The sequence below is a fragment of the Xiphias gladius genome, chromosome 14 (genome assembly GCF_016859285.1).
Source record: "Xiphias gladius isolate SHS-SW01 ecotype Sanya breed wild chromosome 14, ASM1685928v1, whole genome shotgun sequence".
Classification (NCBI taxonomy): Eukaryota; Metazoa; Chordata; class Actinopteri; order Istiophoriformes; family Xiphiidae; genus Xiphias; species Xiphias gladius.
In genome coordinates this window covers 5,620,590-5,638,565 of record NC_053413.1, presented here as the reverse complement: position 1 = coordinate 5,638,565, position 17,976 = coordinate 5,620,590, and the positions used below count along the sequence as shown (strand labels likewise).

Genomic DNA, 17,976 nt, shown 5'->3' with positions numbered 1-17,976 from the left:
GTTTAGTCGAAAACATTAAAAAGACTTTCATCATAACGCGTTAGAGATTCTGTTAAACTTAAATTCTACAAATTTTGCGTGCCACTTCAGTTTCTCCAGGAGGACTCCCACACTGCCCAGAACATACCAAAAACAGTCTGAGGAATTGTCAATAACAGGTATTCTAAGTAACGTGAAGCATACCTGAACAGCCATTAAATGACATCTGTCTATTCTATTTTCCCTATCTTAAAATAAAAGGCAAGCTAAATGAGTTTGAATCTTTGTATCGTTCTGTCACATTGTTTATCCTGGAATGCCAAAAGAAATAATTTTTACTCTGTGTCCTCACAAAAGTGGAAGCCTTTTCTACTTGTGCACCAAGTCTTAGGAATGCAGTTGTTCATCAGTACAATCGAATGATTATGGCAATCACCTGTGCCATAATCCAGTTCAGACTTTAAACAGATGATATACCACCACTGAATGACTATCATAGCAAACATCAGACAGCACAGACATAATTCTTAAGCACTGTAGTCAAGTCAAATCAAGTCAATTTCATTTATACAGTGCCAAATCATAACAGAAGTTATCTCAAGGCCCTTTTCATATAGGGCAGGTCTAGACCGTAGTCTTTATAATATTATTTACAGAGACCCAACATTCCCCTATAGTCTCCTATAGTTGGCCACATTCACCATTTACCTTCCTATTCTAGCTTTCAAGGTGAATGATTACCAGACAGGGCCATCCTTTCTGTGATGTATTGCTGAGTTATGCCAACACCTCATGAAGGTCCAGTAGAGTAGACCAACATCCTGGTCGCCCCCCCTCTGTGTCCATTCTCAACACGTGGCAAACATTCAGACAAATCATGCTAAGGGCTCTCAAAGATTTTTGTAAAGAATTAAGCTAACGTAAGCCTACCTTAGCATTTAATCATTTACATGTAAAGCCTTACTTAGAGTACTATCAACTAGAAATATGCTTCTTAAACATATGACCAGTTTATTGCTAGCTCAACGCAATTGCTAAAAGACAACTAGGCTAATCTAATAAGCTATTTGGTACCTCGGACAGTTTACCTCCTCCTCATCTACAACCACTCACAAGCGTATCGTGGCATATTCAGTGCATCCCCAACATTAGAATTTTGTCATCATTCTGGCTGAACTTGTTTAACCCTTTTTGCCTTGGTTAAACATCTGCAACAAAGGCTGACCAAATTTAAAAGTACTGCGGAGCGGCGGATCACTTGTGCCACAGCAAACATAATCATGCATTTAATAATAAAAAATAGAATTTTTAGTTTTTTAAGTAATATTTATGTCTGCATCTTTCCTGCATAAACACAGATTAAATATGAAGAAATTAAGACTAGAACGCCATCTTTAACTGTCATCTCTCAACTGTGGGGTGCTTTACTTCTTTTTGCGACTAGCAGTCAGCGTGGCTGTGGTTGTAGCAGTTTAATGCAGCATCTGGTGGCGTGCTGTTTTAAGTGACAACTCCTGCTCGAGGAAGTTGTGGTGTGACGAAATTACAGTACATGTGAACCCTTTGCTAAATAAATCGCTTCAGACTTGCTTGTAAATTGAATTGAAGTGCCACTGAGCATACAACTGACTCTGGAATAACTGAATGTAAAACTTGGATTGGACTTGGATTATGCTGCACAAGTCTGTATTTTGATTTGTTTTGCAGACATTTGCCCCAAGCAATGTAATTGCTTAGCTGCATAACAATGTATGCCACTTACTTCCTAGCCTTTCATGCTGTGTGAGGTAAAACTATCATTTTGGGGAGAATGATTTCTCAGTCCATAACACTGTTTCTTGTTTGTAACTTGTGTGTAGCCCTTTGGAGGGGATGGCTGGTGTGACACCACCAACAACCGGGCCTACTGCCAGTATGACGGAGGAGACTGCTGCCCGTCCACACTCTCCACCAGGAAGGTACACAAACAGAAATTTCCGATGCTTCTCCTCCTGTCTACTATATTTACGCATTAAGGGAAAGTTTAACTTCCATCACTTTTCATCACACACACTGTTTTGTGTTTTTATTTAATCATCTGAAAGGTGGCAAAGTGATGTGTGGCTGGCTTTCGGCCCGCATCTTGCAATCAAGATGGAGCTTAGAATCTGAAGCTGGCTCCAAGGCCGGATTCTTCCTCTTTACGGTAGTAGAAATCCGTGCCTTTTGGCACAAGCGCTGTGCCGCTAAGCAGATTTCTACTAAGCAAACAAACACAGATCACTGCTACTTTCCCCTCTCTCCTGTTAACGACTGCACCTATTTAGTCTCCCTCATATGTACTTAAAAACAACAGAGGAGACTTGTACCCTCTAGCTTTTCCACTAAAAAGGTAAATAAGCAGGTTTTTACTACTCCATGCTGCTATACACTTTCTCACCTCTCATTTGAAGCCATAGCTCCACTGCAGAAGGAACTAGTCAGGGTTCAGTACATTAGAACACAATTGGATATGGTCATAATATACCTAATGAGATTTTCATCTATTACATTATTACTACACAATTTTTGCAGATAAGAGTGAAAATCACACTTTATTTTTTTGGTGATGGTCCCAAAAGAACCCACTTATTTTCACACATCTTTAGTGGAGATGAGAAACTTTTTTGCATTGCAGCTCTATAGTGTGATGTGGGCCTGCAGTATGATCTAATCTAATTACTTCAAAATGAAAAAGATCCCTTGCAGGCCTAATCAGTTGGAGGAATATGTTGGATATCGTTGTGTTTATCCATCCTAAGGTCCTCTCCCTGTTGATAGGTTGTTCGTGCTCGCTACTAGATGCAAATGTAACACATTACACTAATTGCTCTAAATGATTGCTGTATATATTGGGTGAATAAGAGGAATGGTATGAATAATAATGAGCAACCCTAGGTTGGGCCAGTGGTGGAAACCAGGCCACTCATTCCCTCAACTGCTTTTACATAAACACATCCTTTTTCCTATTTTTCTATGCTTTCATGAGAACTTCTCTCCCATGTGGACAGTTGGGAATTAGCTCACCCCACCTCCCCTTACTATACCCGATTTGGCTACTATTTGCCACGTTTATGACACTCATTCAAGGGGCCCTGCCTATTAATTCCTATGGCCTACAGTTGGCTTAGCCTGGGCTGTCTCCTTCATGTCCGCAGCACGCCATGACTCACTGGCAGCTCCTTCCTAAATGGAGAAGGAGTTCAGTGAGTCTGTAGCTGCCGTCATAATAAATGAGCTGCCAGATTGCCACTAACTGCTCTTTTACAGTGGAAGGGGGAGGTAGAGGGTATATGAGTGGGAGCAGCGAGGTGTCTGACAGTCTGCGGTTTACTCGGCCACTGTAAAACAGCACCTCGGCGAGCGGGGGTCATTCTAAGGAAGTGAACTAAACCGCCATGAGAGTCAGCATCCTGACTGTCGCTGCGGGTTCCAACAGAGTGATGGAGCAGAGTGGAGTAATGAAGGAGCAATGGAGGGTGGGATTGCTTACAGAACTCTCTGGTTCTATGAGGTTTGACTTGTGCAGGTGTAGGAAATTTTTAATATGGTGTAACCCACTTCACATATTTGGCATATGGGACATAGAATTGGGGTGTTCCATGCCAATTTGCTACAGTTTCAATAATTATTAATCATAAAGACACAGATGATAATATGAATTAAATTTTTTATATTAATCTGCATGAAACATGACCACTTCAGAGTCTGTTCCAGTATCATGCTGTATAAGTCACCCACATCTGAACTACATCACGTTTGAATATTCATATCTATTTGTGTCGGGATCGCTCTAACAGGGCCAGCTGCCTCCTTTTTATGGACCTCAGGCAGTATTTGTTTTATTTACAGGGACAGTTGCAGCAATGACGAGGGAGGAGGAATACATGAGAGATGATTCAGGTGGGATTCAGTCATTGGCCAGCAGGGAAAAGCTCCAGCAGAAAAGATTGGAGCTGCCACAGCATCTATGGAAACACACAATCTTCCTTTGATTTGTTAACTGGAGTCTGTGTGTTAGTCCGACAAAGGGCCAAATAGTAAAAGCAGCAAAGAGTGAACAGAAGGTACACAAAGAGGACATGATTCTTTAATGTTAGACTGTAGGTTTGCTTTTGATTCCTTGCAAGGTTGAATTCATTACTTTGAAGCCTTTTCTTTCACATGAATTCTGTTCATGAATATGTTGCAGTAAACAGCAGGGAGGCAACTAATCCATCACTCAGAAACAGCCAAAAGACTTGGCTTTTGGTTCTGTGGATATAGCAAAAACAAGCCCTTTTGCTCCTTCCAAAGGTTGTTAGAAGGCATCAGAGGTGGAGTATTGCTTAGGCTGTTATGCGACTGCATCACTGAATAAAGATGAAGCTGTAAAGGAAACATTTAATGGCTGCGCCAGTTCATCTTAAATGGGACTGCTGGCATTTTAAGCGAAGCTAGGTCTTCTACAGCTTGTTGAGAGCCCTCAGTGAAACTATTACCCTGCCATCAACCCCTTCTCCCTCCAAAAGCGAGTGCAATCAGCAGTGAAGGCCGACAAGCTGCTGCCTCCCACTCTCCTTCTTGCCTTGCTTGCCGTCATCCTTATTTTCTTTCTCTGCCTCCCACTCTCCTTTCCCCCTCTCCCTTTCTTTCTCTCAATCTTCCTCTCACTCCTTCTCTCCAGGAGCGAATGTTTACATTTCTTGCAACAGACTGCTTCGCGGGGCACCAGAGTTTATTTTGCAACCTGTGGTGATGGCTTGCTTCCTAGACAAGAGCTGGCAGCCTCTTGTTGTTGATTCTTAACATGTGTTCATCCGTTCACCTCCACGGTGGTGTGTTCCTCCCTCCTTCTCCCGAAGACCCTCAAGGTTTCTCGCCATTCAAAGGCCACGTTGAACCATTTGACATCATGTGCTTTATCGGCCTCCGGGGGGCTGTAGCAGTTCTCTTTGAAACTTTGAGGAAATACAACAAGTCTACTAAGACACTCTCAGGTTTCTAAGCAGTACTTACCTTTCAGCACAAAACTGTTCACTAGCTGCGAGGCCAGTTCAAGCAAATTTATTTTTTATTGTCTGTTTTTGCCATTCAAAGTTGTGCTCTTTGCCACAGTTGACATGTAACAACCCTACTGGGAAAGCTCCTCAACTAGTGCATTTTTTAGTGACTATACTTTTACTGCAAGTCCTGATGTAATATTTCATTCTACCCTATCACTTTTCATTCTTCTTTTCTATGCTTTTATTCGTCTTCCCTCTTATATATATATATATATATATATGTGTGTTTGTGTGTGTGTGTGTCTGTGTATGTATATGTATATGTAAGAGGGATTTTATCAGATTTGATCTCAGATCATCAGAGACAGGGAAACCAACCAAATGGAACGTGCGTTTTCTTAGTTTAGTCATGCATTACAAATTACATCTACACCAGATGGGCCTGAAAAGTCACATCGTGTTTTTTTGTTTGAATCCAGCCACAGATTGAAAGATCTACATATAGTGGCTTTGGGAAGCCAAGGCCTGAATGTTGTGCTTGTTTTCTGACAGGTCATTCAGTTTGGGGCGGACTGCAATCAGGATGAGTGCACTTGCCGTGATCCAGACGCTGAGGAGAATAAGAGCAAAGCCAAGCACTTGGAAGGAGGAGGAGGTGGAGCTGGAGGAGGAATGCAATAAGATGGAGGGGTGAAAGAAGCGGACTTGTGTTAAACACAGTCAAACCAGATTATACACCACAATAAACAAAGAAAAATATTCATCATACATTTTTTTTAATGAGAAGAATGCAATTGAAGTCAGATTTCGTACAATAAAAGGCCATTTTCATTTTATCATAAGTGATCTTACTGTTAAAAAGCATCACATATGAGCCATATTGGTTTAAAATTTGATTCTTGTGTTCGGTGCAGCCAAATAACATCCACACGTGGACAGAATGTTTTCCTTTCCTGTTAAGATGTTAAGGTTTAGCCACACTTTTGGATTTGTGTAAGAGCAGAAAATGGGAGCCTAACTGAGAAAACAGTGAGGTCTAGTTCAAATAGGGTTAAAAGGATGAAGGTTTATCCACTCCTGTACAAATCAAGTCATCATAATTGGATCAAATCAATGTTGTAAATGGATTCAAGTACTTTTCTGGACTTGATTAGCCTTGGAATAAAGAAACCAAAAGAACTGACTGTGCCTGATAACCCCTTATAGTAAGGGCTACCGCTTCTAAATGTGTTTCCTTTAGCTTCCCATTAGAGGAAATTTATTAGCATCTCATAGAATAATTTCAGTACCGCACTTAAATCATGCTGAAGCCAAAACATGGACTGGTTGATATTTTCCTCCCTCGTGCTGAATGGCAGTTCAGCTTTTACAATTTGTCTGATGGCTCCTCAAAACCAGATGAGGACTAGTCAAATCAAATCTAAGTCAAATGGGCAAAGGAAAAGAGGTGTTTCATTTCTATTCCACCTCAAATGACCTCAGAACCAAATTCCTTCCGTCCTCAAAAAAAAAAAAAAAAATCATCCCTAATACTGAAATGACTTATAATCTTCATCATCCTGCACCAGATCCTTCTAAAAAACAGCTCTTTATGACTTATAGCTGTTAGGAATGTAAGAGGATACATATCTGTAAAGACCAACATGTATAGACTAATATATTTGGATCACCTACCATATCTACTAGATCACTTATTAGTCACACAAGTCAACACTTTATTTATATCACAAATCCAGTAATACAAACATTTATTTGTACCACACAGCATGTGCACAGGGCTTGCCAAAAGTGTCATGTTTTTTGATCGTATTTACTCGAAAAAATCTTGTCGGAGGAGTTATGTCATGATGACATATCTCATCTGACAAGATTTTTTTTATCTAGTGTCATTTTAGGAGTTGGAAATGAAAAAAACAAACAAACAAAAAGCAGCAGGGTCAAATACAACCTGCATAATGTGAACACTATTGTGTCAAAATGGAAGATCTAAAACATCAGGAATTTCCATTAAAACGAGTAATGTCAGGGCACTCCACAAATCAGTGAAGAAGGAGTCCAATTGAAAAGATGCCGAAAATGTAATACTTTTGTGTTCGGATGCAGTTGTGAGGTTCAACACGGACATCAACTTTCTCCTGCATGCATGTTTGTACGTCAGAAAGGTTCTGGTACCCATTAGCAAGAAACGATGAAGTACGCCATCCAAATGTTGTATCTATGAAAGTATAATCATCTTCCTTGTGATATTTTACAGTACTTTATACTCTATATGAAATAAATAGCAACTTTATAATGACCCCTATAATTTGTTTCTGGGTGGTTTTATTGGATTTATGTCCATTGGCACAGGATGTCACCTGTGTGGATTCCTGTGCATGTACACTGAGTAATTTGGATAACCCACAGGAAGAGGCTGGCTTTTAACAGTCTGGGTCCTTTTCCCTGACTGACTGGAGTAACCACAACGACCAGTAACTTCAGTGCCCATTGCTACAGTAACTTGACAGCCATACTGGAGCATTCATATTTTGTGTGCATATAAATTTAAAAAAAATATTTCTAACACATGACAGGCTGCAGGAGCTAACAGGCTCTGTAAGATTCAGAGTAAAGATCAGAAGTGTCTATACGGCCACTTTTCATAGTGTATTCTTTATTGTTCTTTGAAGTAGCAAAGATTATAGTGAAAAAGATTTGAAGATTTGAAGATTATGAAGCCGCGTACAGTATAGAAGGAATAATATCATGCAGATAGTAGATGGTTGGGTTGACATTTCTCTCAAAGGTCAGGAGGTCTCCAGGCCCTATTCATTTAATGTTCAATTCCACTCAATAAGTTTGTTATTTTACCATTTCGTTAGATAGAATTATATCATGGTCTATTAATTAACCAACCAGTCACTTACAGTTAATGACAAACGTTCAGTCCAATCAGATCTAAGAAAGTAAAACCTTCTGCTCATTACTTTAAAACTGGAAAGAGTGACTTGATCTGATTCCAAAGACTAAGCTACACAGCAGATGTTACAGTACAATATTGTATCTACTAAAGCACACGTAAATGTTGTAAAATATCAGCTGTTGTACATTTATATACAGAATTAAAACACAGTACTGTGCTAGAATGTGATGCATTTATGAAATACTTTGCTGTCTATACAAAAATCTACAAGCGTTCAATTTAGTATTCACATATGAGATTTGTTTAAAAAAAAAAATCAACAACTAATATGCATTTGCATTTCTTTGACATCAATCTCCAATATGGCCACTGCACAGTAATAAAATAACACAGAATAACATAACAAATTCAGTCAAATGAAAGTAAAAATATTCTGACAATAAACACACAGTATAAGCAGAAATGTCAAAAAGATCATTCTAAAGACTAACGATTGCATGAAATTTAAACATAGAAAAGCATTTTGAAAACATTGAGACGCTGTTAATTTACAGGTTCAATCTAGAATGATCAGTTTTAACAGAGTTCATTGGTTAGATCAGGTATGATGTCGAAACTGTAAAATGATAAAAGAAAATACCGTCAAATCATTTTGGCATGTTTAGTTGAGCATGTAGAGATAATCGACCGGGCTGTGATGTCTGTCATTAAGTAAAACTCCTTTATAACAGCTTCCTTTACACATGCAAACAATCAGTACTACATTCAGCAGGTTATATTGCTAAAACTATATGTCGGCACTACTAAAATAACTCCCACATAGTTTTTTCTTTATTTGACCTTTCTAGTAAAATCTCTTTTACTTTAAAAACTGCTCACATGCTACCTCATCACGGATAAACATAGATACCTTTGTAAAATACTGGCTTTCTTTCCGTTACATGACAATTCCTTATGTATCTTCCACTGCATTAGCGCTTCAACATGTCAAAATGACAAAAAACAAAACCAGGTTTGTAAGTACTAGTTCAGGAGTCAAATCTGTCAATAAAGAAGTGATAAGTGAAAACTGCATGTGTCGATGTATGACTGACTCCACGCAATCGCGCAACATGTACCGAAAAACGACTTGAGGAGATACTTGATGTTTAGCCCAAGTGTTCACCTGCTGAGTGTGTTGCAGCTATTCATAATAAATGCGTCCGGCAAGCACCGGAAGCTGTGAACCACTAAAATATTTATCAGTGGTTGGAATGTATAAGTGATACTGCTAAAAGCTAAAATGAGTTATAACTGTAATTTTTTTTTTTTTTACAGCATCCAGTCTCTCCTGTGTCCATTCATCATGTAAACTTTCAAAGAAACAAAGCACCGATTTTACACTAGTTCGGTCTAAGAATCAACTAACTGTATCCAGGCTGTATGATGGATGTGGGATGCATACAAAGTCACTATCACTATTGTTTTTTTTTTTTGATCTCTTGTTTGACATCAAGAGTTGCCTTTTATAATTTTTCATTATTTCTAACGGTATGACTATGACTTTTGATTTAAACAGGCACAAATGAGCTGATGTATAACCCTTTATGTCCCAGATCTGACCTTTTAATACCTGAATGAATATGAAGAAGCCAAATGGTATTACCTTCTGATCTAACCTACACAATGAAAATGTAAGATTTTTGCAGCAAAGGGTAAAGAAAAGAAAAAGATAAAAGTGTTCTATTTCAGTATCAAAGATTTAAGATGGAGATCGTTTAGTCCAACAAAGAAATAAAAGTGAAACAGAATGCATGTTCTTAAAGTTGCTTCCAATAAGATGTTTGCTCCCAATGGTGCTTCACTCCATACAATTTTGATGTATAACAAAGAAAATATGTATCATTATTATGCAGTCTTATACAGCAATGAATGATGGACCAATTAGAAATGTTGAGGCATTAAGCTAGGAAGGCTTTTATTGTCAAGCATCTGCAGATTGTTTCAAGCTTGCGCTGATTTTCAGTTATCATTGCAAGGGAGGAGTGGACTTTATTATATGATTATCATGCTGCAGAGACCACCTCCCTCCTGGAAACTCTGATTAGACTTTTGAATACATTGTGGTGTAGTAGAGTAAATGGCATTTCAAATTATGTTTAGAATTTGTTTATGTCACCATAAATACATATATATTTGCATATATCTTATGGAAATACATGTAAAACCTGCATTGTATTTACTTCTTTGTTGGATTTGACAAATCTCCCATATTCCTGTGCACATCCACAATGAAACCTTAGAAACACCTTTAGAGCTCCTTGGGCTCACCATAGTCATTATACATGACAGTGAGTGTCTGCTCGTCGCAGGCCTTGTGTACATCCTGGCCCATGTCTGACCAGTTCAAGCCGAAAGCCTTGGTGTCAGTGTAACGACAGGACAGGAATTTCAGGGACATCCTGCGAAGGCCAATCTTTGGCTCCTGGAGAAGACCCTTACACCATGGGGAGAGTTCATCTAACTGGGAGAGTATGAGGCTGGCCTTCCTGTTGGAACAAAAAATACAGACGATTACTGTGGGTTTGTGTTTTGCTTTTAAGACTTTATAACGTCCACAAACTTGTTATAAGTTGGGGAGAAAACGCAAATTCCACTCAAAAACCAGTACTACAGAAATAGAACGTGGCAAAGATACATATTTGCAACAGAGTCTCTCGTAATTTCATTATCCACTCAGGGTAAGTTAGGTCAATAATCAGGTCAATAATGTCAATAATAACAGGATTTTTAAAAAGACATAAAAGGCAGACTTTGGAGAGGAATCAGGATACAAGGTTGATTTCATGATTCGTCTTTGGGCTCTCTTGTTTCTTCCTCTGGACCTACCATCCCCACTGTCACTATCATTCACCTGGCTGCCCCACCCATCACCCCTGCAGTCACTTGACCTCTCCCCAACTGCACCTCATTCCCTAATCAACCTTGCACTACATATACTAGTTCACTTCCTTTGTTCCTTGTCAGATCGCCTGCTTATGTCACTCTGTGTTTCCCTGAGCACCTGCTACCTGTGTGTAGTATCCCGTTGTCTGTACCAGCCTGCTTGCTTGTCCATCTGTCTCCCTGTAAGCCTTATTTCACCTATTATAGCAACTTCACTTCAGCAGGCCCACTAGCTTCCAGCCTGCACCCCAGTCGGCTAGCCTGCGGCCTGCTAGCCTCCACCATGCTAGCCACAAGCATGCTAGTCTTCAGCATGCATTCCATCCTGCCAGCCCCTTGCTAGGCCATCCAGTCAGCTAACCTCAGGCCCACTAGCTTCAAGCCTTGACCCCGGTCGGCTAGCCTGCTGTCTGCTCCTGTCCCCGAGCCAGCTAGCCTCCTGTTTGATCCTGACCTTGAAGGCTGCAAGAAGTCCCCTTTCCTAGGGACTCGCCTGGCTATTTCCATGAGGTATCTAGGGGTTGGAACCCCTACATGAAAGCGTGGGTCTCGAAGACGTCATTCCCCTCAGCTGCCAAGTGACCCCGAGCCTCAGATGCTCAGTGACCTGGAGGCTCCGCTCTCTAGCACCAGCCGGACCCCAAGCCAGATAACCAGCCAGACCCTGAGTAATTTGGCCGTCTTGACCGCCGACGACCAGCCAGATAACCCGGCTGCCTGGCTGCTACAATTGCCAGCCTCCATGGTGTCTGGTTCTGAGCTTTGTCTTTTGGCCTGTCCAGCCCCCCTGTCACTGGCCACCTACTCTGAACCCCAGTACCCTGTTCTTCCTCCAGAGGCAAACCGCCTGTCTCTTCTTGTTTGTCTCCTCTCCCATAAGTTTCTTGCTCAACTAATATGCCTTCAATATTTTCTATGTCTCACGATGCACAACAGTTTTGTTGGATACTATTATTTTAATCACTGCCATATTGTCAGTGTGAAATAGACAAGTGTAACATATATGCAAGTGGGTTTTACGTGATTTCAGAGATTGTTATTTAGGTGTACTTCTGTCAAATAAAGTGCCCAAAACAAAATGTAAACAATAGTGCCACTTGTGTTTTGTACAGTTGACCGGGTCTAGCAAGGTGGCTGGTGTAAACTGTGTTCTTCTTGAGACCAAAATTACAATGATCAACTGGATTTCCCCTGCAATCCCCTGACCTTTTTGTATCAGAATGCTATATACAAACAACCTTCTACATTGGACTTTAGAAAGTGTTTTTGAAAGTTGTTAATATCATAGAAGTCAAGTAGCTAGTCAGCGACCAGGAAATGCAGTGAACCTGGGGAAACACTTGCTTCCAGGTGTCTGAAGGAAGGTGGAATCTCAGTGTTGATGTACATCAGCCTTCAGATACAGTAGACTGTCTACAGTCCATAAATCACACAGTGGCTCTGCTGTTGCTTTAGAATGACATCATTGTATGACAGAACCTAAAACCTACCCATCCACCACTGCTTCCTGTCTGAAGGAACTCGCAGGGTAAGGTGTACTGTTACTGACACATTCCAACTTTATCCCAAAGCACACAATGGCTGCTAAGGTCTGGGTAGGAATGATGAAAGTAAAAACAGTGGAAAAGTTAATGAATGAAGAAATGAATGGTCGTGGCAAATGAAGAGCTGGTCCTTTGGACGAAAACAGGCTGATGGACGGCTGTAATACTGCAGAGCGGCAGAGGAGAGTCTATGAAATCCTTGAACTTGTCCTTTGGCCAAACCAGGCCAGCTGAAAAATCATCTCCATTAGTAACATGATGCACAGAGTTCACATAACTACATCTCGTAGGGACACTGAGTGCTGCCTATTTGGCCCTTGTAGTGAAACCTTGTCAAGTGTTTGTCTGAAGTTAGAAAAAGGCAGCGGGAGGAGAATTCATTCATTCCACACACAGTTTCTCCTCATTCTTCAGCCAAACCAGCACTTTTACAGCACAGTGTCCCCATACTGCCAAGCCACAAGTCTGCTGGATGCACCAAACTCACCAGATCCACAGCGTATTATACTGATGATCTGATGACACATCAGAGCACCCAGGCTACACAGTCAATATGCAACAGTTAAAGGAAATTAATGACCACACTGATAAAAAGAAGATTTTTTCTATTTCTAAATGTCTTACCTATCGTATATCATAGCTCTAACCTTCTCAATTTCATTTTCCTGTGCACTCAATTTAGGATACAAAACAGGATGCAGGACAAGGCAGACCGCACGTTCTTTCAGTTGTCATAGTCTCTCACCTGGTAGTCATGAGGCAGATCTGATGTTGATATAGTAATTATGATTGTCTTGGAAATGACGACGGGGAGGTGAAAATGATGGAAGCAAAGATGACATTAAAAAGGGAGATGATGGCAGGGAAAGTAATGGAGTTGATGAAGACTGACAAATTTACTTAAAAGGTAAAAGGGTCCAAAACAATACCAGCGCAAAGGCACTGAAATAAACAAAAATCAGTGCTCCTTCATTATAGAACAAAACTCTCATACAAACAACTGCCAGTCATCTAGTTTCACTACATTAACCAAATCATACTGTATGGTTCAACTCTAGCAGAGCTGCAGGAAAACAGATGCAGAATTTTCTCTGAAGGTCTCTTCTTTTCATCAGCTTTATAGTGATCTACGAAATTTTAGAACAATATTTTGCTAAAGCATTAGCAATAACATTTGCACATCTCAGACTTCACTTCTTGTGGATGAATTGGAATGGACACACACACACACACACACACACACACACACACAGAAACTGATGGCAGGTCAGCATACACATACACAAACAGGTGGCCCTGTTTAGTCTTGCAGTCTGCAACGCATGACACATGTTGTACACACACTAATAAAAGATGGTGGCATTATCAATTATATGGGCAATGCTCAAACACAATAAAATATATCTATGTATATGGTGAAATCTCTACAAAAATTATTAAGTGATTTATATATATATATATATAAATATATATATATATATATATATATATATATATATATGTGTGTGTGTGTGTGTGTGTGTGTGTGTGTGTGTGTGTGTGTCTGTGTGTGTTTGTGTTTTCATTTTTTTTATTTATTTTTGATTTGCAGTCTGCTCTGGATCTGGTCCTTGGTCCTAAATAAAGCCAACCAATAGAGCTTGGCAAGAAAATTTGTTTTTGACTTGTAACTTGTGTTTTCCAGTCTATGTGACAAGCTAATATCCTCTTGTCCAACATCCATTCAAATAATAGCCCACAATTCTTTTTATTCTTGATTTTGTCAATAAGCTACAATTCTATGCTGTTTATGAACGTAAACTTGGCACTGACCATCACACTGTAATAACAATAATAAAGTCATCATATAGACACTGTGGCCCTGTGGATTCCTCTACAATATTTCATCTCCTGTCGTATACTGACTCCAGATCATCTTGTCTGCAGACAAGAACCCTTGTGTTGGTACTTTTAGTGTGCTGCCATACTGTCATTCATATCATTTTTCTGAAACCTCTTTATGTTCCCAGTAATTTGCCACAAATTTCAGTGGTTTGAGGAAATCGGGATATTTATTGGCTTTATATAAAGAAAAAAAGTGTTTTTTTTTTATGTTTTCATTTGTCAGGAAAGCAGAGGAACATTTCATTGGTTCCAAACAGCAACAGTTGTCACCATAAATCTTTGCATGTATATGAGCAGATGTAGTCTCCAAGATACAATTTGAGTGAGTCTCACCGCAAAACTTTTGTGTGGTTTTGACTCCGCACGTAGAAGCAGGCATGTATATACATGAGCATAGTCATATGTAAGACACATGCACATTAATATACTGCATATATAGACATGGTCACACTTGAAGGCATACATTTGCATGGAAAAGTGCAGAAGCATGCACACACACACACACACACACACACACACACACACACACACACACACACACACACACACACACACACACACACACACACACACAATATTAATAGCATCAAATAATCAGAATTTACTAATGACACTGGAGAATGGAGTTTACATCCTGTGTCTCACTTTGGTTTTTGTTAGGCAAGTAAAACACTTAAGGATGAGCAGCATATCCTGCAACTATTCATAGTACACATCTACAATATATATAGTACATGCCATGTGAAGAAGACACACAGACAATACATACACACATAGTGACAAACACACACACACACACACACACACACACACACACACACACACACACACACACACACACACACACACACACACACACACACACAGAAACTGATGGCAGGTCAGCATACACATACACAAACAGGTGGCCCTGTTTAGTCTTGCAGTCTGCAACGCATGACACATGTTGTACACACACTAATAAAAGATGGTGGCATTATCAATTATATGGGCAATGCTCAAACACAATAAAATATATCTATGTATATGGTGAAATCTCTACAAAAATTATTAAGTGATTTATATATATATATATATAAATATATATATATATATATATATATATATATATATATATATATATGTGTGTGTGTGTGTGTGTGTGTGTGTGTGTGTGTGTGTGTGTGTGTCTGTGTGTGTTTGTGTTTTCATTTTTTTTATTTATTTTTGATTTGCAGTCTGCTCTGGATCTGGTCCTTGGTCCTAAATAAAGCCAACCAATAGAGCTTGGCAAGAAAATTTGTTTTTGACTTGTAACTTGTGTTTTCCAGTCTATGTGACAAGCTAATATCCTCTTGTCCAACATCCATTCAAATAATAGCCCACAATTCTTTTTATTCTTGATTTTGTCAATAAGCTACAATTCTATGCTGTTTATGAACGTAAACTTGGCACTGACCATCACACTGTAATAACAATAATAAAGTCATCATATAGACACTGTGGCCCTGTGGATTCCTCTACAATATTTCATCTCCTGTCGTATACTGACTCCAGATCATCTTGTCTGCAGACAAGAACCCTTGTGTTGGTACTTTTAGTGTGCTGCCATACTGTCATTCATATCATTTTTCTGAAACCTCTTTATGTTCCCAGTAATTTGCCACAAATTTCAGTGGTTTGAGGAAATCGGGATATTTATTGGCTTTATATAAAGAAAAAAAAGTGTTTTTTTTTATGTTTTCATTTGTCAGGAAAGCAGAGGAACATTTCATTGGTTCCAAACAGCAACAGTTGTCACCATAAATCTTTGCATGTATATGAGCAGATGTAGTCTCCAAGATACAATTTGAGTGAGTCTCACCGCAAAACTTTTGTGTGGTTTTGACTCCGCACGTAGAAGCAGGCATGTATATACATGAGCATAGTCATATGTAAGACACATGCACATTAATATACTGCATATATAGACATGGTCACACTTGAAGGCATACATTTGCATGGAAAAGTGCAGAAGCATGCACACACACACACACACACACACACACACACACACACACACACACACACACACACACACACACACACACACACACACACACACAATATTAATAGCATCAAATAATCGGAATTTACTAATGACACTGGAGAATGGAGTTTACATCCTGTGTCTCACTTTGGTTTTTGTTAGGCAAGTAAAACACTTAAGGATGAGCAGCATATCCTGCAACTATTCATAGTACACATCTACAATATATATAGTACATGCCATGTGAAGAAGACACACAGACAATACATACACACATAGGTACAAACACACACACACACACACACACACACACACACACACACACACACACACACACACACACACACACACACACACACACACACACACCCCTAATTGATGTTGATCTTTCTATCGTCCAGTGTGATTTAAGGACCCTTGACCTTTTTAACCTGTGTACTTATTTGAAAGTATTATTACACATGCTTTCCAACAAAAGTTTAGAATATTACTGTTCTGTGATTTGCTATTTCGTAAGTCTCCTGAGATGACAGATTCTAAGTTGATTGTGTAATATTTATTAAAATTCACTATCCATTTTGAACTCGATCCCAAAATAAGGCTACAACTGGACAGGGCCACAGCAGATGCAAGACTGATTCTTCATTGTTGTTACAAAATCTACACAAGCTGGTTTGTTCAAGGCCCCATATGTATGGCATCATTTGGGAGGGTAAGAATTTATATATTATCTTTATTTGTGGTATACATATGGAGAAATCTAACGTTGAATTATAAATAACACTACATGCATCTTTCCATGGAATTATTATCATAACTGAAATAATTCAAAATGTCTTTGCTGTTGCTAATTAGTAGCATCTAAATGTACCTTTAAGCACACAGGTTGGAATATCCAGTATGTAAGCTCAAGATCAGTAGGCAAAGATGCAAGCATTAATATGACAGCTTCTGTCTCATTATGCTGAACTGCATGAATTTACTTATTCCTCTATTCTCATGTTTTTAACAGGAGAGTAAAATTTGCCACAGAAGTATATTTTTAATCTGCTCATTTTTAAAAACACTGTAATAATCCAGTTTTAGACTTCATTCTCTATCCTTTTTCTTGCCCAGTTCTGCAATGAAAATATTATTTTTCTGAAAAAAAATCTTCATTTTTAATTTGATGGTACGCGGTCAAAGCAGCACCCTCTCCTAGTGAGGGCAGATGAGGTACTTTTAAAGGTCCCATATTTTCCACTTTTCCGGTGATCTATTTGAAGTTTTGATATTCACAAGAAGATATATTTGTGGTTTTACCGAAATTCCATCTCAACCTTTTTACATCTCTCTCACACTCAGAACAGAACAGTTGGTCAAATTCAGACTAAAATGCTCCAGTATTTCTGAAAAAAGTTAATTTTAGACACTCTTTTCTAATATTAGTTTTTCTTGGGAAGGCTGTGCAGTAATATATTGGCCTCTGACATCCATCGATTGCGCAGCCTTTACTCAACATTCTTCTGTCTTGTAGCTTGCTAGCTCAGCAACGGAACGACCGCTTGGTGTTGTGTTGTTAATGAAGTGAAAACAACAGCAACAAAACAAAAGGTCGGATGGTGGGTCTGGGTGGGCCGTGGTGGGGGCATGGTTGAGGGCAGGGACTGTATACAGTCGCCGTGACATCACAACGTTATGGAAGTCTTGACTGCTCGTTGTGCATTTCTCCGTGAATTGAGCGTCTGATAC

The 17,976-nt window shown here is 39.3% G+C and overlaps 2 protein-coding genes across 2 annotated transcripts in view; one reads left to right on the top strand and one right to left on the bottom strand.

The window, feature by feature from the left end:
- pappa2 (pappalysin 2) overlaps positions 1-7,251 on the top strand; it is an 83,462-nt gene extending 76,211 nt beyond the window's left edge. The window contains exons 26-27 of the mRNA XM_040142992.1: positions 1,839-1,937; positions 5,535-7,251. Coding sequence (XP_039998926.1) covers positions 1,839-1,937; positions 5,535-5,663 — 228 coding nt within the window. The 3' untranslated portion in view covers positions 5,664-7,251. The remainder of the gene's footprint in view (positions 1-1,838; positions 1,938-5,534) is intronic.
- A 4-nt stretch (positions 7,252-7,255) lies between these two features.
- The window catches only part of astn1 (astrotactin 1), a 409,363-nt gene continuing 398,642 nt past the window's right edge, over positions 7,256-17,976 (bottom strand). Inside the window, exon 24 of the mRNA XM_040142993.1 lies at positions 7,256-10,412. Within this exon, the coding sequence (XP_039998927.1) occupies positions 10,175-10,412 (238 nt within the window). The 3' untranslated portion in view covers positions 7,256-10,174. The remainder of the gene's footprint in view (positions 10,413-17,976) is intronic.